Here is a 26628-nt window from a genome sequence, read left to right as displayed (position 1 = left end):
CATGCTCCTGTTCCTGCCTGCTGCCATTTTTCTGAGTATTGTGCTGCCACAGCTGCTTCTTAGCTAACAAGTCCTTTTACATGTCAAAACAAACTTCCCCTGGGGCTCCTGTCTTTTCCTCCTAAGACCACTTAGTGCACTTTGCCAGGTACTGCGCTACTGTGTCTGCAGAAGAAGCCTGCCCTGTCTCATCCCCTCCAGCTGCCACATCCTCCATGACTCCAGGGGCAAACTCTCCTGGTCTCTCCATATGACTCTCAGTTTTCATCCCCACATGATGGTTTCCTTCTAGTCCAGCTTCACTTTATTAATGTAATATTTCCTGTACTGCCTATGCATAAAGCACCCAGTGTTGCACTGTCTGCATTTGAGTGGAGCAATTAATGCCCCAAGAGGCTGACTTAAAATTATGTAATGTACATGTTTGGAAAATTGCATTTTATTAGCATCAGGCTTTTGTATGTTTGAAAATTGGATTTAAAGTTTTTTTCCTAGCAGAAATTTAAATTGGATTTAAAATTTTTTTTCATTTGAATGGTGATGCCATTCAAATCACAAGTAGAAGCAGCGAGTCTGATGTGAGTCACCTGACTTACAGAATCTCAGGATTCAAATAGAACTATGAATTGTTGAGGAAAACCTTGAGACTGAAATGTTGAGAGTATCTTATAAATATGTATTTAACAGAACTCATCTTCTTTGTGCACCTATAGTCTTAAAACGTAGACAAACATTTGCAATCAGTCTTAACATCTCTCTGTTCAAACAGTTTCTTTGGCTGCATTGCTGGTCTAGACGCAAGTATTTTCTCAGTGAAAAAATATAGCTTGTGCTTTACAGGAGGTTAGATTACATTAATGGTCCTTTCCAGTCACAAAATCTATAAGGCTGTTCTTTTTCATTGTTGGTCTTTGATGAATTTTTGATAGACTTATCTTCAAGCAGGACTGGCTTTTGTAACACTTGACTGAAGTTGCAGTGGCAAGGGAGAGGACATTCTGAAACAGATCTAGGGTTGACTGATTTGTACATCTCCAGCAAATCTGACATATGTGGATGCATCAGATCAAAAGTGCCTGCACTGTGGAGTCCATGCATGCACCCACATTAGACAGTCCTCTAGCAGGTCTGCACCACACCAATGTTCTCTCAAGTGCTGTCGTGGTTTTCATCTATGACATCCCACATGAATGGAGTTAGCTTCATGAAAAAGTCCTGCAAAGCTATTGCATTGCACTCTTTTGACTTCTTCTGTTAGAGAACCTATGTGACACTTGACAATGCCTATAAACAACATCAGCTCCTTAGGGACTCTATTGTGCCTTGTATATTAATATAGGATTTGCACAGCAGGATCTAGATTTCCTATTAAACCTCTAGGAGTAAACCCACACAAATACTAAATAAAATTTATTTACACAGATCAAAAGTCTCTATCACAATTCCTGTCAGTTCTGTGAAGCTACATTTGGGATTAATTTGGACCAATACAATTATCTTCATACCTGAACACATCATAAAATCTCTATAAAGAGATAAATTAAATGGGGAAGAGCAGCACAAAAATTATTTACTATAAATTATGAATAAAACAAGATAGCAAAGTAATCTCTGCACAGATGAAGCACTAAAATATAATTAGTGAGACTGTGCAAAGGACTGAATATACCTGAAATAGCTTTAACATGTCTTGAATAAGATATGATCTTGGCATACTTTTAAAATCCCTGTTCAGCTCAAAGAGGAGAGGAGAGGGAGAGGAGAGGGAGAGGGAGAGGGAGAGGGAGAGGGAGAGGGAGAGGGAGAGGAGGAAAAGATAGCATGTCGGAGAGATTGATCTATATGACTGGAAAACTGAGAAGATTACTAATGGGATAAAAAACCTTTCTGTTATAGGTTACTACTCTGAAGGCAGTCCAGTATCACAATATCCCGCAGCACTCCTATTTCATATTTCAGATCAGATGATGACGGATGGATGGCCAGATGGAAGGAAGGAATCGGAAGCCCAGGGTTGAAAAACGATTGCCTAAGTTAGGCTGCTAAAACAATGACCTTATTTTCAAGTCATGAATCATTGCTAGTCTTACTGACTTGGACTCCTGCCACTTCTCTGCAAACTCACTAAAATGGATTTAAAATCTCTTTCAAAAGCTAGACAATAACTTCAAGTCATATTGTCCCTTTCCAGAATGAAATTAACTGAACCCTGCATTTTATGTTTGCTGTACACAGCTATCTATGCTGTAATTTATTTTCTTTTAATTAAATGGTTGAAACTTTATAAGTTAAAGAACACAGTTAGGAGCCTATACACTTAAAATGATGGAAACAAGGAGAAAGACTATTTCTGACATCTGTAGCTCTGTTTGTGCACAGCTCCACATCACCTGCCTGAACTCACAGTGACATCATCAGCATGGCAATCACTTAAATATACCCTCCCACCATCCAGAACTTTACCAGAAGTTTATCAAAGTCACTTAGCTTTAAAAAACACAATAGAAAAAATGAAGAGGGTCTTATACTATATCCTGAAGGTAAAGTTTGTGTAAATTTGACCTGTCAGCAGAGGCTGATCTCACCTGTCAAGGTGGCACACAGGAAACAAACGACAAGTCTCTCAGGACAGAGACTTATTGGATGTATAGACCAAAATGAATATGCTTGAATTGCAAATCAGAAGCCAGAGCGGCCAAGAGAGAATAGTTGGAGCTATGTAAGCCTCATGTGTCTCATACAACTAATTAAACATTCAGCCTCATTTTATTACTGGCTGTGCTCACATAAGCTCCCCAGTTTGGCCCCTTTTAGGGAAAGGGATTGCAATCCAGTTTGGGATGGAGGCGGCATCAGTGTATGCAATGAGAACCCTCAACAGTTAATAAATGCTTTAATCTCCTAGCTAAACAAAGATAGTGAAGGATCTCTTTGCCACAGCCATTACTTGAGACTTGAGCAATTGGGAATTCAAGAGCACATCTAGGCGGTCTAACTCATTATGAAACAGCAGACACGCTGTTTCAGCCAAGAGATCGCCCACGGCACCAGCCAGATCTCTCAAGATATCCTCATCAGACAATTTCACCTGTCTTGTGCTGTGGGAGCGCTGCCAGCTTCCCCCTCTCATAGTCTGGCTCCAGGAATGCACAGCTACTTAGCCTCATGACAGAGGGCACGTTACAAAGCTGAGCATCACCCCACCAGAAGACACTGCTTCTTAAAATACACCACTACTCTCTCTGCGCGCTCTTCATAGACCAGTCGTGCCAAACTTGAAAGACATGTATGGATAATCAATTAATAACACCAGGCTGACATCCTACAAAAAGTCATGCTGCATGATGCCTTATGTCTGACTGGTATCGAAATGCGTCAGCTGAAAGGGCCAAAACAGTAATCAAAAACGGTTTTCTATATGATCTGGAAAAAGCCATCACCAGCTGTTAAGGAAATTCAGTTTTAGTATCTGTCTCATACATATAATCATATTGAGCAAGCTCAAAGGAAGAAAGCAAGTGTTAAATGACAACAGAACATCATCATCGTTGTTTTGAGTTAAAATTAGTTATCCCAGAAAGGGTGTTTGAGGATTAATGTTTTCACAGTACTCTACAAATGTAAAGACTTACAAGTTACAGATTATGATAAAAATACTCACAATATTCCTCATGTGTTTCAACATTATTGTCAGACGGGTGCTCTCGTAGGATATGACTAATTGTACTCCAGGCTTATGATCAGCTGACTGAGGACCTAAAAAAGGCCAGATAGTTTGATTTTTTAGTTAACAGCTCAGTGGAAGTACATCTGTAAAATATTACATTGCACATGAACTAATATATAAAAAGAACCTATTGCATGCTTCAATCAGGGATTAAATTAGAGAACACGGATAAGGAGTGTGATGGAAGAAAGTGGCCTGACATTGTGTATACGTTGACAGTGAGATTTTTTGTTTTCTAATTGCCATCAATCTGAATTTCAGTGGGAAATTTATGCTTGAGTAACAAATAAGGGGGTTGAATTTTTGACAATCATTGATGACATTAGTCAGTATTGTTGCAATTATTCTGTCTGGTTAAAAACATTGGATTATTTTTTTTTCCAGTTCCTAGCAGAAAGGAAAAAAAAAAAAGAAAAAAAGAGCAAGTTTCCAGACCAGTTCCAAAACAACTGTTACAGAAACAACATCTATATCTATCATATATAAATTCTCCCTTTCTCATTCTGTATTCTTCCTGTTCCAGGCTGGTTTTCATACAACCCATTGCTTTCATAGATTTTTCTACTAAGATGCATTTATGGAGTTTGATAATGTTCCCACTGAAAAAAACATCTTTCATTTTCCAAGCAAGAAGAATCAGTCTCATAATATAGGAGAAATGACTAAGCATGTCTTCTTCCTTCTTTCTGCTGGAGGCGTTGAGTCAGCTGTCTTCACTGCCAAAAAGGTGTGTCCTTGAGCTTCGGTAAGTAATGTGGCTTACCTGCCCCACAGAGACAGCAGAGAAAATAAAGATGGTTTTTACCACAGTGTGCCAGGTAACAGTGAACACAACAACCCCTCCTTGCTATCTATCTGACCTTCTTATTTTGCAGTGTTAAGCCTGAGCAGGGTGGACATGAGCCATTTTGCACCACTTGTACCACCCAGGGCTCTCCCCACGTGGTCATCATCAAAGACAGTCCAGACGCTGCCTCTATGAACTACCCTGGTTTTACTAATGCAAACAGGGCTTCATTTCATTAGATCAAAGCTGTGTTACAACCAGTATTATATATTTACTACACTGGGAAGAATAAGAACTCAATCCTGCTAACCTTATGACAAAATAGTGCGCTCTCATGAGCTGGGCTCTGTTCTGCCCATCTCCCTGTTAAAGAAGTAGCTGACCTTGAGACCTCTAGACAGAAAAGTGCTGCTTCCCTGCATGCACGTTGGGATCTGCCACTGACAAACGCAGCATAGGGTGAGATAAATACATGAGACAAAACAATACAGTCATAGTCAATTCTTTAAATAGAAATACATCTTTTAAGAAGTAGAAGGAATGAGAAAGAATTATGAGAATGAAAGAACTATCATCACATGCGAGGGTGACACACTAGCAAGAGGTTTTTTAGTGAGTATTGGGACTGTTCATCCTCAATAGCAGGCATTCCTTTCCACCTCAGCCGACACCTGTGCACTCTCTGTCGCGCTCCTGCTCTCTCTTTTCCACATGTGCACCAGCGCTCTTACAGCCAGGGTTGTAAGAAACAAGAAATCAAACTCCCTCTCCTCAGCTTTTACTCTGTTGTTCAGCAGAGAATGGGAAATTATAATGAATAAGCCACATTGGCTGTATTTTTCTGAAGAAACCAAATGTGTAACCTCTGGAGTGAACAGAGGCTAAAATAACTTGTTAAGCAGAGAAAATTACAGTGGTGTCATGTACTATCAACAGCCAGACAGCTACTGTAATTGCCATTTATCCTAAGGAAAGGAGTTAAAATTATTTAAAAATAACACAGTGTATACATACGAATACCGTAATATAATTTTTCTAGGCAGCCTGGCTATCAACACTTCTGAGTTTCTGATGTTTGGACTGGAATTTTAGAATATGAATCCATCTCCAATTTCTTCCCTTTAGAGACTACAAAAATACATTTTTAATCACATCCTAATTAGAGAAGGGTCTGAAACAGACTTTTGAAGAATTGAAACCTTATGAAGAGATCATTAAGCTGGGACTTAGAAGACCGAGGTGCAGTTCTTCATTTGTTATTCTCCTTTACGAACTCTGACAAATCACTTAGCCAAACTGTACCTTATTTCATTTCTCATTGTATGCAAATAAGGACAGCGAAGGGTAGGGGATGAAAACTCCATGAACCAGACAATGCCAAGTTTTTTCCAGGGTATCAAAAAGCTCACGAAAATCAGTTCTTCCCACCATCATGCAAAGCCATTTTACCATATTTTTTTTTTAAGCTCTATGTCCTTTTTTCTTTAAGTTGCAACAGGAAAGGTAGAATCCTAGACCATTAAACACAAGGGGAATCATGTTTTAACATAAGGGCACAATTCACTTGCAGGGCTCTGCTAATTTTGTGAATTGCAATAGGTCATCCTGAGCAGTTCAGCAAGAGCAACAGATTTCAGAGGCTAAACTACATTGTTAGAATTCAGCTGAACACCATGCCTTTCCCCTGTCACCAGCGTCTTTTTCTGCATTGCTTAAATTTTATAGTGTGATTGCATATATCCAGTCAAGGAATTTCTCTGTGGGAATTAGTCTTTTCATTTAGAAAAAAACAAATGTAAATAAATTTCTAACTAAGCTGAAAATAATGAAAAACATGGGAGGGGAAAATGCATTTCTAATTGAGTATGTAAAATGAAGTCTGAAACAGACACTATGGGCATGGCTATTACTAAAATATTTGCTTTTCCTATGTAATAAATTGAGTACTAATGGAAAAAAATAAAAAAATTAAAAGGAAGGAAAAGAAAAAAATAAGAGTGCAGGGAATCTGATAAATATGGAAGAAACTTCTATCACTTATATTTCATAGTAAAAGATAGTTACTGTTAGCTACATTCAGCTGTTATATTTTAGGTTTTCCCCCATTCAGTGCTAAGTCATAGCCTCTTTGAAGTCTAGTTGATTTTAGCTTCAAATTATAACAAAATACACATACAACAATTACTTCCAGTCTATCCAGCTTGGGGAGATGGACTTGAGCTCAGGCCCTGCATTTTTATGAACTGTCATGCTCTACTTGCACTCCATTATAGGTAAAGACCAAATGCTGGTCTGTTGTACCTACAGGACAAAGCTCCACTGACTCCAGCTGAAGCAAGATTTCCCTCCCAGGGATTCATTCTTCGCTCACTGCTGTCACTGCAAAAGCTGTCAAATGCCAAACGAGGATCCTGGAGTGCTCCTAGCACTTTTCTATATGAATTCTGCCTGTGTGTCCCAGCACTCTGCAGTGGAAGTCAGCCATCAATCCCTACTGCAGAAAAACTCAAACACTACCAGTTTATAATCTCTTCTATTAAGGAACATAAACAGTAGAAAACTGTGGGTCCTTTCTTCTTTTTGAAGGACAAAATTGAGGCAATTAATGTTCAAATTTCTTCTGAAGGTGGAATGATCTTCAGAGTAGTCAAGTATGTAGTTCTTTTCTTTATCTAGACAGTCTTTTCTAGCATGTTGGTCTCCTATCAGCTCCATATTCTATCAGTTGGACAATGTTTTCAATACCAGCGTTTTAAAATCAGGTCTGCATTACACTTTGCACAACGCGTGAGAAACACAAACAACAAGGAAGATGCTACGCAGAAGACTGACAAAATCAATAGGGAAACTATAATTTAATAATACATTGCATGTCACACATGGACTGCAAAGCAATGTGAAAACACTAATTGACTAAGTGTCACAGCACTACCATTAGGGAGTTAAGTATTATTCTGTATTCTGCACCCTCAGATTTTTCTTAGACCTTTCTTTTTGGTGACAGCCTGTTTTGATATCTGGCACCAAAGGGTACTGGAACTTGTTTGGTTTCCAGGGCCAGAGTTGACTGCCCCAAGCCAACCATCTGCCTGCTTTAGCTACAGCTTGAGTTTACAAGCTTCCAATGTATCCAACTTCAGATAGTCAGCTGTAAATACACTAACTGATTATCTCACTGGTTTCATCCTTCTAGCCAGCAAGAGGTGTGTATGGCCAGCAAAACAGCCTAAATGCAACTAAAGTAGGAATGCAACTTGTGGCAAAAGCTTTACATCGAGAATGAGCAACTGCAGCAGATCAAAACACCACGTAACATGAGCAAAATAGCCTACTCTCCTCCGGGACTATTCATGAAGACTGTGATTCAGCATGGAGAGGCATACTGTATGACAGTCTTTTCGGAAAGCTTGGATCTTCCTTTAGAAGGACACAGAGCCAGTTTCTCTACCACACTAAATGGACAGAAACCCATTGAAATGCATGAAGCGCTAATCAAACATGCCAGAACTGGAACTGGGTTGTGCACTGTTATAACCAATAGCAAAGACTTCATGATTTCATAACATTGGCAAAACAGTCTGAATTATTAATATTTTCAGGAGATATAAACTCAAGAGAAGAAAAATAAACAAGGCTGATATAAAAATGTTTTTGATAGATTTTCTTTCTTCCTTTTTTTAAAGGGCCTTTATAAAAGTCTGTCTGTGAAATTGTTCCTGATACCTGCTCTCATTCCCTTGTAGGGAGCTCGGTATAATGAAATGCTGACAATATTCAGTATAATTCAGAATTCACCCCACTGAGAGTAGTGAATCAGTATTCATGTCAAAGTAAATTTAGCACTGATTTTTAATCTCTTCATTGCTAGGAGCACAGTACAAATTCATAAATTTTAATTTTTATTTTACTTTAGTAAATGTAATTACCTACAACATTTATAAATTAAAGCAGTGTAAGAGAAAGATGCTGTCTTGATCAAAATTCATAACCTGCTTCTGTTGAGCATTCATTTCATTTTATATTGATCCTAACTAAGAGATGGATGATTTTCTTGCGTAAAGTCTGAGAGAGAAATCACCAGATTCATGGAAAGCTACAGCCCATATTAAACTGGAGTTGTTCTTCAAAACAGCCAAAAACTAAGGTCCTTAATAAGCTCATAAAGCAATGAAAGCTGTGGGGGAAGGAGTTATTCTTTTCATAGAAATTGCCTCTCTCCTGCAAGCTCAGTGAACTTAATTCCTGCCCCACACTGTCTATGGCATTACTACACGGCTTACTTTCAAATCAAGAGTGTCTCAGGGCACCCTCAGCAAACAAGAGCCTCCAGGGTCACTGTGCTCTTCCCAGCAGCTCCTTGTTTGCTACCTGGCAACTTGGCATGATCAGTCACCTCCTGCCTTAGCCAGACTTGGGTCGTCTTCTCACAGGACAGATGATAATAGGGTGCAGAATGCCATGCAGCCAAGATCTAAGTGAGCTAGCTAGGGTTGTCAGCAGCTTAACTCCAACAATGAGGGGTGAAGTGTAAACTAATATATATGAAAATAATTTTTCAGGTGGGTAATTAGCACGTGCATGGCTGGTCTTCCTCTGATAGCTGACCTAGCTCATTTACAGCTAAGCTCACCTGCTTCCACAGTTCACTGCAATCGACTGCTGACCAGGTGCATTCCCTTCCTCACTGACCAGAAGTCGTGCCATGTCCAGAGCAACCATTATTCTTGTCCTCTGTTTTTACAGAGTCTAAACTCATTGGGTCCTGATTTGGACCTTGTGTGCTACTGATATTCTACCAAGAAATGATAGCGATGAATTTTCTAGGCCAAAGGAAGGTGGGTTTTTTGTGTTTGTGGTTTTTTTTTTTTATTTTCCCCTGTGTTAAACAAAGGTTTTGCCCTGAGTGTCCAAACTTTAAAAGGCAGAGTTCCTGAGCAAGAAAAAAATAATCCCTCTGTAACCATACTGCTTGAGGCCAGCGACACATTAATCTCCCCAACCAGACTGTGACCTTCATCTCCGCTAACTGTATAGTGAACTAGCAGTTTGGGTTACCTGTCACATAGCTTTCAAGAAACACCCACTAAACACATTCTTACCTATGTTTCTTTATTCTCTTCTTTGATTTTGATGTCATTGACAAAAAAATTAAAGGGCTTACCCTTCAGGTTATATTGGCTTGGGACACTGCTGTAGGAATTATGAGGCTGTAATTTATTTCTCAACTTTATTACAGACTCAGTTCATGCTTCTGCATAAGACTTTTACACCCAGATTCTCTGTAATAATTAGGCACCTAAATATAGCGAAATGTCAAAATCCTTCTAAAGATCTGGGACTTTAACCCCCTTATGCCACAGCTCATTCTCACATGTCTGCATCTTTGCTTAAAGAGTCTACAGAGAGAGGCAGCCCATGGACGAAGACTACCTGTTACATTTAAACTCTGGTTTGGATTTTCTGTGACAAGATTTAGCCTTGTATACTCCTAACACCTAGGACATCTTTGCATTATCTCCTTGTTCCTCTGTAAAAGTTAGAGCAACCATTAGTAATTTCCAATAGTCATAATGACTTTAATATGATAATGGCATGTCCTAATCAAATAAACTTTACACAGGGGGAATCTTCCAAAGGCTGAGAAGCCAGAATGGGATTTATTTTGTTCTAATGGATTAAAAAAAAACGTCCCAGAAAAAGAGATAATGAAGCCCCTGTCTGCAGAGAGATTAAATTAATTTAATGGACATGCAAACTAAATATGCAGAGATACTTGCACTCCTTTCTGAAATGTGGATAACTGGTGATCTTGGAAACTATCCTATCACTTGGCGCACATAACAACCAGCTGAATTGTTGTGCAGAGTGCAGCTACAAGCTTCTCTATGAGATTTTATTTTGCCTAAAAATTGACTATAGAAGATTATTTTCAGTCCAGAACTAGTGCAGTGGAAGACAATAATCATTCACAGTTTACATTTTATGGTTTATGCTTTGGCTCTTAATGCTGCAATGCCAGAGATTAGATTAAATTAGGTGCTGGACAGAAGAGGGAAATGGGTGAAGTATTTAGATAGGCTAAGGGAACAGTGCAGAATCTCATTTATAAGAAGTGAATTACCACTATCATTAATAATATATCCCTAGGCATTAACATAATGTTCTGTTATTTACCTGCTCCACTCATTGTGAAAATGACTTTAGAAGTCATCTCTGATTTTCTTTCTTTGTCCAAGCACACATTGTGCTGTGTCATGACTCAGATCCTTTCCTCCAGATTCTTCTCTGAAGATTTTATTTTGTAAAACAAGAAACCTGCCACAGTTTGTGTAAATACTTTGGATATAGGTATGTTTATTCATAGAATATCAAGAACATCAAGAAATTAAGCAAGGCTGAGGACAATACATCAAAGTGAAAGAAAGCTACAGGTCACATTAGTAACACATTGTCAGAGACCTTGAGAAATCAGGAATTACTTGTTGGACCTTTATATCTTCAAAAAAAAAGACACCTAAACATTTTAGACTCATCTTTGCATTATCATATTTAATATTATTAAAGAAGTCCATCTTAGAAAGCAAATAAGATTGGTAATCCACATACCTAAGGTCACAGATGATGAATCTTCTGCCAGCTTATTTTTGGACCAATTCAGGAAGAAGTTGAGTACAAGCTCATTCTGAAAGAAAAGAAATATACTTTAGGGAATATCATATGTTGTGCACTATTCCTTAAATTATTCCCCTCCAAGCAGATTGCTGGTAGGTTTCTAATGTATATATTAGAGTTAGCAATAAAGCAGAGCCTTTCCTCTCTGATCATGGGCAAGGACCCCAGGGAACTATTTCTGCTCAGGCACTGGGAAGACAATGGTGCCCCTCACCACTGGCTCAGGGATGCTGCACTGGTACCTACCTGGCCCCTTTCTGTCAACACACTTCCAAACAGCAATGTGCCACATGGGCCATTGATTTGCATTCCTGTTTGATCTCCAGTGTCTCAAGATATGTATTAGCAGCTGCAACTACTTTTACAGAGCAGCCCATCTGTGAAACAAATGCAGGACAACATCTTTACTGTGTATTCTGTAGTCAGCATGAAATTCACCCCTGGCACAGGACCGACCCCAAGCATCTGACCTGATGTGTGCCTCCCTGAGGTATATTGCACGTACCTCCTTCCCATGGTAGCTTAATGGACACTCACACTGAAAAGCTCCATACAGAGTTAACTCCTACCAGAAACCAATGGGGAGTGAAAGGGACGATCATATTTCGCCATCCTGTTTAAGAGAGTAATCCACCTTATGTACTGCACTATAACTTACATTTATGTACTGACCTGTACTGCTCTAGTGAACATATATTACAGGTAGTTACATTCAGCTGTAAAGAATTAAAACAATAAACCAAATCCCCAGTTTGGGTATTGTGCAAGGCAATAAAAATGTGAATTCTGAAATGGACTCTTAAGATTCTGACTCAAAGGTGGATAGTAATTGCATTTTATCAGCTTTGTTCATAAAGCCATATTTCAGAATGGCGATTCTTTAAGACGGTTAGAATTGCTGCATTCATACTGATGTTACTTGGACTGACACTGTAATGAATGAGTAGAACAAGAGACTTTTCAGATTCAAGCATTAAAATGTCACCATTGTTTTTTTCCAGGCCATGGAAAATAATGCACTTCCTGTAGCATTTGTCTTGTTTCAATTGACAAGATGTGGCATGATTTGTGCAAGGGAAAAAGAAAAGGAAGAGTTTAGTGACAAACGCAGCTAGTGAGGAGTTAACATGGTTACAGCAGGCAGAGGAGAAAGATGTGTGCGCTCAGCATAGAAATAAGATTTAGCAATCTGGATTTATTTTAGCAGTTGCCTTTTATTTTTCATTCTACTGTTTGGAGTTTTTCCTCCCACACTGATATTTTCTTTAAAGAAAAATCGGGGGAAAAAAAAAAAGAATAAACCAACAGAATTGTTTTCCTTGAATTGAATGACAAATCCTTAAGCTATTAGCAGTGGATTGTGAATATACCTGTCTCTTCTGACCACGACAATTATTGTCTCATCTCGTGAAGATAGCTTACAGGGGAAAGCCTACACACCTGCTTCAGCTTCCAGTAACTGTCAAAGCCAAGTTATTCCCTGTGGGACCTCCATTTGTTCTTTCAGCACAAGTCCCAAGCGTAGGAAATCTCAAGGTTTTTTGGCAGCTCAGTCTTTATTTGACAGCATGAAAATAAGCAGAGAAACTTAAGCAGCCCTTCCAGTTCAAAGATCTTGAGAGAAGTGGGCAGGAGGTAGAAGGAAGGATACACTAACTGACTTGAAAGAGAAATAAAAAATTCCACACTGAGCAGCCTGGTGTTTCGCTTCCTCTCCACTTACTCTTTCAGCAATAAATGGAAATATATGAACAGAGAGGTTTGTAAACAGGACACACAAAGATTGAGACAACACTCTGAAAAAAAAAAAAAGACATTTGTTTTAAGTACAGGAGTGGAATTCGTGCAGATCTTACATCAGGCATGAACGTGACAGGCATGTATGCTGCTGGTGCCACAGCACTGGTTTCAAAGCTTTCCCTGTCTGTGTGTCCATTGTACTCAACAGGTGTTGAAGAATGTGGGGAAGCAGCAAGGCTAATGCTGGCAAATGGGATGCAAAAACATAATTAAACAGGTCATGTTGCAGCGGCAGATGTAGCGTTCTATCCAGGGCAAAGTACTTCAAACATAACGGGGGAGATCTCCTACATGTTTGTGGCAATAAGCATTTTGCACAGTGTTATTCATATAAGACAGCAATTTCTTCCTGAACTGTGTTAATCTGCCTGCTGCCAGACTCCATTGTTTAGATTTCCATCAGCGAAGTGTGTAAGTACCTTCTTAAGTTCATCCTTTGTCAGGACACCACCAAAGGACACACTGAACTTTCAGGTGATTCCTAAATAAATGGGACTTCAGTCAATTGGACTCCAGTCAATGGGATTGAAGCGTATGCTTAGAATTGGGCATGTGTTTAATTACACTGCAAAATAGAAATAGGCATATCAGAGCTTTGAACACACGTATGATCAAAAGCGCACTGTATTTAGGTGGATAGGGTCCACTTCTAAACAAGTAATGGTTGTTACAAGCATGTGACCATAGGTGGGAATCTCAGGGACCCTGTGACTGTCTTGGCAGGCACTGAGGACGACCACAAGCACTCACCTATCCTTTTTTCCCCTGGAATTCTTACCTTTAAATCAGTAAATGAAAATTCCCTAAAATACTGCCCATTTAAGGATTTTTAGGAAAGCCTCCTATCATTTGTCTAACCCCTCTTACCTAATAAGACAACAATCTTTAATAATGCTGATATTTTTCCAGGTCACTCAATAACATTACCCTACTGGGGAGCAGCCAGGTATGTGGGTGCATCAGTGTTGGTCTGGCTAGAACTCACACATGACCTTTTTTCAGCCATTAAATTCAAAAGGGACAAATTCCACCTTTACCTACACTAGGATACAACTGGAATAAGCAATTTCAGTGGCATTGGGGGAGCTGGCACAGCTCTGCACTACTGTAGCATGGTAGAATTTGTCTACTGCTCTTCATTAAAGACTAACTGGAAAAGCACGCTGCTGTTAGTGAAACACAGCCAGATTTCAAGCCAGATTTAATTTCGTTAGAAAGAAAAGCAGCCTCTCCTCTGCTTTCAGCTTTCTTTTCAGCTGTGTTAGAGTAGATTTGAGGTCAGAGAACACCCATGCACCTGTTACACTTTAACAGGATGGTAGGAAAGAAAGAAACCAGAAAAAGCTGACCTTGCTGCAGCTATTATAACTTCAGGAAAGGACAGTGGAAAAGAGAGGACTTTGAACCTTCCCCATTTTGGCTCTGCTGGATGCCTTGCTGCAGGAGCACAGGAGTGGTGGGAGTTTAAGGGACCCACATACCTTGGGTGCACTTTGTACTACCGCGTTATGTGCCTCCATATGGGCACTGCAGGAGCTATCTTCTCACCTCTGCAAATCCCAAGTAGCACCAGTGAATAAAATACAAATGAAATACGGGAAGCTCTTATCAAACTTGATTTCTTTTATAGTGTAAAACATCAGTCACTCTAGAACAATGCTGTGGTCCTGGTTTTCACTGTATGCTTGAAAATGAGTGAACGTAACATACAATAATTTCCATTTACATCCTCTTTAAAGCCCTTTCACACAGCCTATGAGTCACCATAAAGCTGTTTATGGAACCTCTCCATAGCTGATACAACTCACTGTTTGCTTTCCTGCTTGCACTAGGTTTATCTTTGGCCCCAAAGTCCTTAGTTAACTTGGACACTTAGAAAATTTTTACAGAGTCAAAACCCAATATATCTAATTTCTTTTTACTGATTAGCCTACTGTGCACCTGCATTTACTATTATGTTTGCCAAACACACCCATCATGACAAACAAACCCCCTTAAACATGTGAAAGATGTGGGACAAATAACATGTTTTTATTTAAGGCTATGTAGTTTTGCAAGATCAGGATGTACATCTAGAGTCTGAGCTGTGTTATGAATAACAATATCCACAAATGAAATGCCACTTCTTTTAAATGATGAGAGATGGTAAGATTATCCACAGAATGTTGCTAGCTGGCTGATGGTACCAAATGCACACAGTTGCTACATAGAACATTGTTTTCGATTCAGTTTTACATTTTTCACTTGTAATGCTCAAGCCAGGTGCAAGTTGTCTTTCCAATATAAGCATGAAGACATTCAGCTTTGTGAATGCTGCTGTTTGACAACAGGGCCAAGAGCAGACTAAATTAATGGAGCCTTACCTTGCCTTTGTGTCCCCAGGGAGTGTACAACCCTCCTACAATACAGCAGTAAAATGACAAGCCACTAGGGAAGCCCTAATTTATATGGTAAGCTATAAGATTTGGGCTGCAATCTCCATTCAGCCCGTCACTCAGTTGGAGTTAAGAGTGAAATAGAGAAAAATGTAAAAGTGGTCAGCAGCAGCTGCCTTTTGTCACCGATTTGATTTATACTTTGATAATGTATATGTTTGTCCTCCATGTTACCAGCCTTCAATTTATTTTTTCTTGATGCTTCACCTCTTATTGGTGACATCACTTGGTTGTTTTGCCATTTAATGAAGCAAAACTCCAGGAGTCTAAATTGTTGAGTATCTTGCCTTGCTGATCTACAAGACCCAGGCATTTCAATGCATGCAGCTGATGAGCCAGTCAGCAATGGTGCAACTGGCACAAAACTAAGTATTCTTACAGTGTGATCATATGCATTGCTACTGGTTGGAAGGAGTAGAATGAAACTAAAAAAAGTGCTAAAACCTGTTTTTTGATCCTGTCCTAAATGACTCAATATGATGATGAAGTTGCATCAACTTTTGCATTTTAGTGGTTGATGTAATGAATATAGCTTGTTGTTCATGTATATAGTCTGGTGGTGTAGTTATTTATAACCGAATGTTAACCTGAATTTAGGAAAAGCATTCCTATTCTAGGCAACTCTTCAATGAATGCCTAAGAGAAAGTCAATGAATGAGATTTATGCTCAAAGTAAACCATAGACTTAAAAAACTGCTTTGAATAGGGACAGGCATGAGAATATTTAAGCATTTAACCAGCCCAACAGCAAATATCTCAGCTAGCTGATGTTTCTGCATTTATTGGATCTGATACTAAAATTCAGAGACAGAGAAAGATAGCTTGAAGTTTCTATTCTTTAAAGAAGGTTTAAAGAAATATTTAATTCCATTTGAGCTACAGTGCAAATGAGAAGGCAGCTATTTTCCACCTCTCCTCCTCCATTCAAATAATTTAGCAGAAAAGGTCAGTGACATTTTGACCTACTCTTAATTGTAACACAATCTGCATAATCAGAACTTAGTCTGGACTTAAAAGCATGCACTTAAGGCATGACTAAGGAAGGAATTTGGGTATAATCCAATTCTTTCTCCATTTCTAGGATTTTTAATTACTTAATTGGTACAACCAAGTGTGCAGTCAGTCCTGTGTGGACTGGACTAAACTTTTCAGAGCTGAAAATAGTGCCTAGTCAATCAGAGAAATGTGTTTACAGTGATAACAATGGTATTTTATAACAAAATGAAAGCTTTTCTCTCTATTTCTGACAATACTCCAGCATACCATATAGCTACAATGCAGCTACAGTACCATACAGGTACAATTCAGCAGAAAGAAATTACTGTATCAAGAAAGTAAAGGGAACCCTGTTCTACATGCATCTGCTCTTACAAGATTTCTTCACAAATTTCTGAATTAATTATTTATTCCTACATAGTTTTACTATTTCATAGGAATGATAGTTTGGTAATGCTTGAGAACAGACAACTCACTAAATGGTTTTGGTCAGGCTCCCTAGCAATTTGAGAAAAAGTACAAATTTGATTTCAAAGTTGTCAAAGACATGAAGAAAGACAAAATAATTGTATTTATTTTTATCAAGAAAGCCTCCTAGCTTGGTTTTCTGCTCAGAGTAAAACCAAGAAGACACCATGACAATTTTAAAAGAGTCATACCAAAGGGAAAAGTAAAAAAGAAGCCTTCAGCTGGGAATACAAAGGAAATTACCCACTGACTGGTCTCCTTGTTCTAAGTGGGTCAGAACACGTCAGTATTTTCTAAATTTCTCACATCTCCCAGCAGGAGAAGTATATTGAAGTAAAAATAATGATTAAGTGTTTATAGAGTATCAATAACTTTAAAGGTTATCATCTAGAATTGCAGGCTAGCTGCATGGTGGTAAGCAAGATGATTTCCCACATGCAATAGTACTTTACAGATGGAAACAATCTGCTCATTACCCTATTTACTATTGTGCCCTCCAAGTCCAGCAAACCAGTAGCTGTGCAGCCTTTCTGGGTACAAAATTATTTTCTTTTCCTCATGGTTCAGGACTATAGGCTGTACCAAACTGGAACAGTTTTCAGCAACTGCATAGCCCAGCATGTCTGAATAGCCCCACCGGGCTAGTTCAGAGCCACACCAGCATATGTCTCCAAGCAGATCTGTCCACCATTCCCTATGAATACCCTACTCATGGTTTCCCAGTGTTCCAGGAGCAATGTGCTGGTAGAACTTACCCAGTCCCACTGGTGCACGCTGCAGGACCATAAAGGGAGAAGGAAAGGCATTAGGAAGCTCATTGCAATGCAGCATGCTCTGGCTGATCACTAGCCCATTCATGGACCATGGAGCAGTAGGGAGAAGAGAGCTTCTGCGTGTGACTGGGAAATGTTTTTACTACTATGCCAAGGCTTTAAGCAGTCTAATTTTTCAACCATAGATTAGGCTTCTACACAGTAGTGCTTGGCCCAAATTGAAAATCCATGTACCTTACAGCAGCCCAGAGCATAGCAGAAGATACAGAGCTCTTAATTTCTAGGTCATCAGTTTTCCCTCAGCTGTGACCAAAAGGCGCTAAAGTAAAACAAACCCATGACCCTCACGTGAGTGACAGAAATTGCACAACAATTAACCCCAACTTGTGCAGTTTATTTACAAGGTCAGTCAAGGGAGCCAAATACCCAAGTCAGCTGTCCATACCAAATTAAATGTAACTCTGGGAGACAGATATTATCTATCCTCTTTGGAAATCATCTCAATTTCAACTCAGAGCACAGAATTTGTATTCATATTAATAAGAAAACTCCTGTTTGTTTTACGTATGGACAATTTTCTCTTTAATCTCCATTACACAGTCACAGCTGGGGAAGTTACATAGTTAGGTAGCAAACATTTTTCATCCTGCAAGATGTTTGAAATCTTTGAGAAAAAACATCCTGTCATACCCTCTTTTGACTGTCTACGCTATTAAATCAAACCAGCCCCAGTTTGTGCTATGGCCCTGAGGCCACGGGACATGACATGGCTCACCTGGCAGAGGCCCAAGCTCTGCTAGAGAACGTGCCAACAGTGAATCAGCAGGGTCAACACACAAGCTCGTGCCTTGGCTCCCTTGAATTTACTAGCCCCTACGTAAGCCTAGGATCTAATGTAAACCACCATTTTTTCCTGCCTACCTGACAGCTTTCTTGACAACGGCTGGTCACTGGAAGATGTTCCTTTCTCTCAGAGCCTGGTTTCACTATCAGTATTTGATCACTCAACTTCCAAAGTGACACGGTGTAATGATTTAACACCCTCCCAGGATGCATGGAGAGTGTTAGTTGCTCTTGGCCCTGGCTTTTACAATGCTGAGGTGCATAAGGCTTTGTCCTGGGCCAGACAATGAAGAGCCAGTGTTTGTCACCATTTCAACTTTCCATCTTGAAACAGGAGGAGAACATCAAAACTCAGAAAACAATAATGAATAAAAAATTAGTTTCAACAATTTTAATGGATGCAGTGTGTCATTCTGGTAATACTGAAACATTCTGGTTTTGGTCATGTTTGCAAAACAATTTCTTTTACATGTGAACTAAATTTTGAAATGGAGAGTATTTCTGGGCTGAAAAAATGGAAATTTTCATTTAAAACCTGTCAAAATCAGACTTTTCAATATTTCAAAACTTACTCCTTTTTTAGATATTACATTCCTCAGAACCTACTTACTGTCAAAAATTCAGTGAATCACTGCTTTTGGATGGCAGCAAAGGAAGAGAAGTTTTTTTGAAAAATACCCTGCCAGGTCTAATAAACTATTTTTCAGTCATTCTTGTTTTTGTCTTAAGTTCTGCTGAATTCTACAATGGCTTCATCTCAATATGGCCACATTAGAAGACACGTCATTTATGCAATTTATTTTTTTTTCCTAAATGAGGCCATGGAAAGCTTCCTGAATCTTTTGGTACAACACTACTAAAAGTCATATGCAATTAACATAAATACTGGAGGTGCTTACATTAGCCAGTTTCCTGGATCCACTTAACAGCCGCTTCAGATAGAGATTCAAATCCTTCACTCTCTTATGTTCAAGATCTGTAAAAGGTAAATGCCATGAGTGGGGAAACCTGCAAAAGAAGAATATTGGTAAGCATAACTCTTGTACTGTATTTGCTGAAAATATTTCCAATTCTATTTAACAGAAGAAAGTTAACATTTTCTAAGAGGTTTTTCAGGTAGAGCAAAGGATGGGTACAGTGTCCAGAGGATTGTTTACCCTCTGACTCTGCTTCTTCTAATAATTTGCTGATACATGTTTCATACTGTACCCCTTTTTATGTCTAAATCATTAATTTCAAAAAAAATAAAATAAAAACCTAAAAGGCACTTATTTGCATTTCATGGTATCTAAATACCTCTAAAAAATTGGCCCTCTACGATCCCAGGAAAACACTACCCTCTCCATTTTTTGCACTGTGCACAGCACAACAGATCTCTGATCTCATCCCATGGTTTATGCTATACAAACCCTTATCATAGAATATTGAATACCAAAGCCTTACAGCAACAGTGTGACATTTTATGAATATATCATTGCTTGCTTTTTTACCTCAGCTATTTAGAGTGTAGATAAGTTTATCAGAGCAGGTCCCTGATCCCATATGTAATTTCAGGCGCTAGTGTAATAAAAGTAATATATGAAAACAAATGATCGTCACAATAACAAAATCAATCCCAACAAAAAGAATAACAAAAATAATAGTAATGTTCTTGTTGAATTTTTACTAAGATTAATTTCATTTCAGTTTAGTAAATAAACCACATATGTATAGAATTGTCATGTCAATTTTCAAATGCTTTGGTAATTGAAAATGTCAAAACTCCACATTTTTTTACTTGAATCATCTTTGCATTTTAGAGACAATGCACATTAGATCAGTCAAAAGGTTAGGTTTTTAACAATACACATAATGAATTTATATTAACCTTGCCCTGACAAGGACTATTTCTCTCTCAAGTTGAAGGAGCATTGGAAAAACTATCTGTGTTAAATTGCATGTAATGGATTTTGTGATATGCATTGCTAATATTGGGATTCATAACTAATATTATGCTTTATGTTGTCTAATCTAGGTGATATAGAAAGGTAGAAGTTTTGATTTGGTTGTATGTCATGTTATACCACCACTGTAAATATTTAACCGTGTCTTGTTTACAAACCTCTTTTTTCTGCTACAACCTTGTTTATCCACTAGATCTCAAGAGATATCTGAAGGCTTCAGACAAATGACTAAAGAACCATCTAGCCGTGCAATGCACTGAACAGAGACACTTGGCCAGTCTTTTGAAAGGCAGCTGGTCAAATCCTACTTTGAACAGGTTTTGCCCAGTTCCAGAGCTCAGTGATAAGGTGTCATCAGCTTTATCAAAGGCCAGCCAAATAGCAACACAGGAGCACCAGATTCCCATCCATCCCCAGAGAGGCACACTGGCCAGCTTTGCAAACCACCTAGCTGTAAAAATGGCAAATAGCAGCCTCGCCTAGTGAAAATAAAACAACTGAAGATGATTAACCCACAGTTTTTGTTACCAAGACATTGAAAGTAATTAGATTTTATGAACTGTAATTAGACCTGTTGGGTTGGGCTTTTTTAAGCTTGTTTTGTAACAGAAGGCCTTTTACGAAGAGAATGCTGATTAACAAGATACTGTAATTCTTTTTAGTAGCTGACAGATCTTTACCCATCTTTACCCATCTTCTGCGGAAGAACTCAGCACTGGTATAACTTAGTCTGCAGTTAAAACAGCGAGAGTCCAGGATGATAGCAGCATATTGTATGCAGGTATGACCTTTTGAATATTTTTGCCTATAGCACTGAAAGATCAGGGCTCAGTTAGGCGCTGTACAAATGAATAGTAAGAGGCGATTCTTGCCTGATGAAATCACAGAGGCAGAACATATAATGAAGGTGGGGGAAGTGCTGTGATCCAGGATCATGACGTATATGAGCTGCACAGATAAAAATAGAGCCCAGGTCATTTGGTAGACACAGATAGCCTATGAATGTCCTGAGTTCCTCTGGGGCACAAAAATGACTTCTTTCAAGAGATGGTAGGGAGGATCTGTTTGGAAGCAGCTCAAAATTAATTAGACTGTATAACACAAAAAGAAGACTCTGGCTGTAAAATGTACGCCCTCAGAAGATGCATCCTAAGCATAGTCGCCAAACAGAGGACACAGAAACTGCTGATTGATAGCATCAATAACTGCTGCAGTGAAGGACAATATGAACCTTGTAGTAGTACTGAACACTTCTTTAAAAGGCCTTCATGCTTTTGCTGAGTTGCACCTATGGCTAAAACTGACTTTGCACTTGTGAACACACTTGTGCTAGAAAAGATTAACTTCCCAAGCTGATTTTGAGCTTTGCATCTACCTTAAGTACATCAGAAAAATATAAACTTGTGCCACTCACAGACATCCTGGATTGCAGATTCCATTTCCTGCTTATTAGCTTGAAGAACATTCTGTGTATAAATTAGGTCACTGAAATGTTTTGTTCAGTGGAAAGATTTTTGGCCTTTTAAAAAGCAATAATTAAACACAAACACTGCTCTGTCTGAAACCAAGTAAGAGGGAAGGTGCTAGAGTGCAAGGGCTTGCTTGGGGGAGCTGTGCTTTGACTTATAAATATGGGCTGAATGTTTCCATGTCAGTAGCAAGATTTCAGACACTGAGAACTCTGAGCTTTTGCCACTAGTTTCTTGCAATATAGCCAGTATTTAGCACTTGTATGAAGCAGACTCATATTGCATTATTTCCTCCTGATGAGACATGAATATATACAATTTCATGAACCAATACAAAGCAGTAACCAAGCCCTTTCTGTTAGCAGTTCCAATTATTCTAGTAATATTAGACATTTTACTTTTAAATTGTACTTTTTCAAATTGATTTTGTGGTTATATTATAGAATAAGGTTTTCTCCTTCCTTTGAAGCATCTGACATCGGCCAGAGTTGGAGCTTTGTAACCCAGACAGACTAATGGTCTGATATGGTATGGCAGTTTCAGTGATAACTTCCTATAAAGAAATAATTAGTTTTTTATTACTAGAATAAAATCTGGAATACATGAAAAGCTTCACACTGATGAAGTTCTCTTAGAAAACAAATGAAAACTTTAGCATTAAAGAACATACATATATGGAAACATCATAAAATAAATTACTTTAACACAGTCTTGGCGAAAGATCATACAGTGACAGGGACTGAATTATGACAATAAAGTTCTGGAGGTCTTAGACACAGCCTCAGTATAGGCAGATTAACCCTTTGTTATCTCTGGAACTCTCTTTTGCAGTTAAAATGTGAGGGATTTTATTAAAGGTAGATTCACCTGAAAAAATGGCTAGTACTATTTTTGAAATTCACTACAGGGTTTCTCAGGTATATGCGTTTCTAAAGAGAAATGTATTTTCCTTCAAAAGGTTGTGCTCACCACAGGAAAAAATCATAAATAGGTACTTGTTAAATATTTTATTTTACAACCTAATAATTAGTGTGCAAATATCTCCAAATCAAAACCATGATTCAAGTACTTTCAGTGTTTAGTGAAATTCCAGTTCTCACCAATTGCTGCAAACCAGTTCATGTGAGCTAGTCATAAGTCAAACTGGAGTCAATCAAAATCCCCTCAGGTAGGAGAAAGATTCTCTAGAATTAACTAACCTAAAGCCATTTAACTGAATGCCTCTCACAAACTTGGAGGAACATCAAATTTGGATCTGAAATTCATGGACTTTATTTTTTAAATCAAAACCATGTTGTTTGTGGCTATTTACGTCAGGTCAAACATCGAAGACCTTTCTATGTTTCCAGCATGTCACTTGAATCTCTGCTTGGTTCAAGTAAACTGCTTGTCTTTTTGGCCAGTTTTCTGCTTTATTGTAGATTTAGCTTGAAGAAGGGCTTGTACGAGGTGAGTCAGCATGACTGTTTAAGAGAGGACTACTTTATTCTCAATGGTGTATGCAGTATAATGTATATAATATTTGTAGAATACATAACTCCACTTCTATTTCCAAAGCCATTGACAATCGTTACATAAGGCAAAGCTCTTTTACATAAGACAGAAATAAACTGTGGGACTCACTGTCACAGGAAACTGTGAAGAAATAAGATTCAGAATATGAAAAGCAGGAATAGGCATGCACATGGATAAAAAGTAATATTCAGAATTATTGCAAATAATGATAGTGCTTTCTTCAAGAGATATTAAGCTGAGTGATACAAGGTACAAAGTTATCGGGTTTTGGGGCCAGAATAGTAGGTAAGATTATTGCCTCTTTTTTCAGCTGGGGAGTATGTGCACCTTTTTGTAAAAATGTTGATAATGCCTGCCAGTGTCAGAGATTGGCTTGTTTCTGTTCTGACCAGTGTGAACATTCCTACATTGCTTTAATATATGGATTTTTGTATGAGTTTTGATCAGCATCATGCAGAAAATAAAAACTATTAAAGGCCCTATCATGCCTTTAACGAAGTCAATACCACTTACCCTTTGATTTCAGGAATAGCTGTGTCAGGCTCAAGTTTTTCCCCCCCTCCTCCTCCCATTAAAAAAGGAACAATAAATATATATAAAAGTTAGACTGATTCAGTTTCTTCTGGGGTTGAATAGAAGTTTTGATAGAATATGCTGCATTGCCTTTGTGTTTCTAAAAATATGTCTGCCATACATTTTCTCACATTTTTATCTGTGCACAGGGAGAACCATTTAACAGCAGAATTACATTCGCTAATATGCTGCCTTACTCTGGGAGGGCATGTGATGGAAACTGCTTCTGGAGATAGCTGTGAAGTTTTGAGAACTGGTCGAATGATTTTTCCACAAAAGTGACCACATTGCAGGTTTGCACCACCTGGACTAGATACAGCTGTATTGGGGAAAAGGGAGAGGCAGAAAAGAGAAATGATCAGAGAGGTACATCAAAAAAAAAAATGTACAAGAGAAAATAAAGGGTGATTTTAACAAAGAAAAACCTGTCTTTAATGTAGTGCCAAGTGCCAGAGAATTCAGTTTGTAATTTATAGTTTTTGCTGCACAGAAAAAGCAACTTGCTGGAATAGCATACAACTCAAACACTGAAAGATCACTGCAGTGTGTGAAAACTAATAATGCACCATTAAAGCGTCATACAACAGCCTCCGATTTCTATTAGGCTTCCTAATTTTGTGCCATGCTTTCCTTCTGGATGCTTTAATTAGCTCTTGATTTATTTTTCACTATAGGGCATGAACTGTTCTCCTTAATGGCTCCCTGCTAATAGCTGTCTGCCTGGTGTTCTTTCTCTCGGGTAGCTCATTGCTTATGGCACTGCTGTTCATACTGTGATCCTTTTTAATGTGGCACAAGCACATCTTCTATAAAGGAGGAGGGAGAGTACATAAGCTCACAGAAGAGTCGTTAAAGATCAAGGCAAATGAGGGTAAGAAAAGAACATAATACATACAGAGTCAGACTTTTTGTTGAACCCCAAAATGGTGGCTCTTGCGATTGACTTTTCTGCGTCGAGCATCATCCATTCTTGGGGGACAGTCTCTGGAGCTGGAGGCTTTGCAGAGCCCGTCACTGACATCTGCACAAGTGTGTGGATCAAGTTATTGAGTTTAACAGGAAAGCACTCCAAACTTTCCTTTATTTTCCTGAAGAACAAAAAAACAGAAGAGGCGCTATTTACGTATCTGTTTTGTTTCCATTTCTTGATCTTTGGTTTCAGGCATGCAAGAACCAAAAAACCCCAAATCCTAAAACCTACCCGACACAAACGTGTACCCACGTACACACTAGTCACCACTATTTGCAGCAATACAGCATACCCAGCCCCTGAGCCCCACTGTTTAAAGGAGTGCTCTTGCCATAGCCTGTCTCATGGCTTACCTTGGAGTAGTTATTCTTCATGCTTTCTTTCAGATGACAGAGATGGACAGAACATTTCCATGTGTGGTTTGACGAATTCCAGGGTAGAACAACATGTGTTCTCAACAGCTAGGGGAGAGTGCCTCAGCACTTTCTTTTTGGTTATGCTAACCTCACATGGACTTACACGTGTTTGTGCAAGGCTCTTGCATCGAACTCATGATTTAGCTGTGCATGATGTGTTGCTAAATACTCTACCCAATTCTTAAAAGCTCTATCCCTGTGGAGCTGCTTAAGATGAAAAAAAAAAAAAAAAGAAAGAGAAATTTTATCCCCCTATCTCTCCCCATCTCATCCCTGTGCAAGGGGAGCCAGAACACACTTCTAATTTCCTAGAGTTTTAAGATCCTTCATCAGAAAAGACACAATAGATAAAAAAATAACTAGATATACATGTAGATACGTACTGCAAATGCATTTTAACATCAAAGTGAACTCAACTTGAGAAATAACACTGCAAGATAATCACTGGTCTTTGAAGAGTAAGATGCAGTACTCATTAGAAAACACTTGCCCTCTTGAATTCAATTGCTGGTTAAGATCTATTTAACTTGTGATGCTAGGTTTTATTTCCCATTTCCCTGCTTACTTCTACAGCTCTTTGAAGATATTCTGGATAGGTTCTGATGTTATAGAACAACTACCCATTAGTTTCAGGCCATATGGCAGCAAACCTCTACCAAATTGTCAGGCAGGGGGGTTGTTTTTTGGTTTTGTTTTTGGTTTTTTTTGTTCCAGTTTTGGACTATATCTAATTAGCTTACAAGGGCTGACAATATCTTTAACCACCTTCATCATCCTCTGTTCAAAGCTGAGCAAATGCTTCACCTGTCATTTTAAATTAAATTCTTATTCATGGGCTTCTGTGAGTGGGTTGGATTGCATACTGCAATCAATTGAAATCAACTCATTCATGGCATTAGCCTAATTTTCATGATCTCAGACATTCTGGCTAAAGTATGTAGCTTCATAGTTGCAACCATATCAAAAAGAACATTCTACCTGCAGATAGCTTCCTGGCTCACCTCACACCACCACCACCACCCCCCCCCCAATTCAAATTTCATTCAAAATGACTGTGTGAATTTATCGTACACCAATTAGGCATACTAAACTGAGGAAGGAAGATGTATATGTTTTTCTTAACGTAATACAAGGAAAGGTATCTCTGAATTGATTCAGTTAATTATCTTAATTAATTACAGTCTCCAGAAACAGATACATACAGACTATTTATTAAATGACACAAATTAACACTGAAATGG

At 38.6% G+C, this 26628-nt stretch overlaps 1 protein-coding gene across 1 annotated transcript in view; it reads right to left on the bottom strand.

Moving 5' to 3' along the window:
• Window positions 1-26628, bottom strand: part of PIK3C2G (phosphatidylinositol-4-phosphate 3-kinase, catalytic subunit type 2 gamma) — a gene marked incomplete at its 5' end in the record, with an annotated part of 72575 nt that overhangs the window by 18192 nt on the left and 27755 nt on the right. The window contains 5 exons of the mRNA XM_009707820.1: window positions 3662-3756; window positions 11121-11196; window positions 19401-19509; window positions 24199-24320; window positions 24897-25089. Of these exons, the coding sequence (XP_009706122.1) occupies window positions 3662-3756; window positions 11121-11196; window positions 19401-19509; window positions 24199-24320; window positions 24897-25089 (595 nt within the window). The remainder of the gene's footprint in view (window positions 1-3661; window positions 3757-11120; window positions 11197-19400; window positions 19510-24198; window positions 24321-24896; window positions 25090-26628) is intronic.

The sequence above is a fragment of the Cariama cristata genome, unplaced genomic scaffold (assembly GCF_000690535.1).
Source record: "Cariama cristata isolate BGI_N322 unplaced genomic scaffold, ASM69053v1 scaffold3109, whole genome shotgun sequence".
Lineage (NCBI taxonomy): Eukaryota > Metazoa > Chordata > Aves > Cariamiformes > Cariamidae > Cariama > Cariama cristata.
The sequence above is the reverse complement of the archived record's forward strand: the minus strand, read 5'-3'. Positions and strand labels throughout refer to the sequence as shown.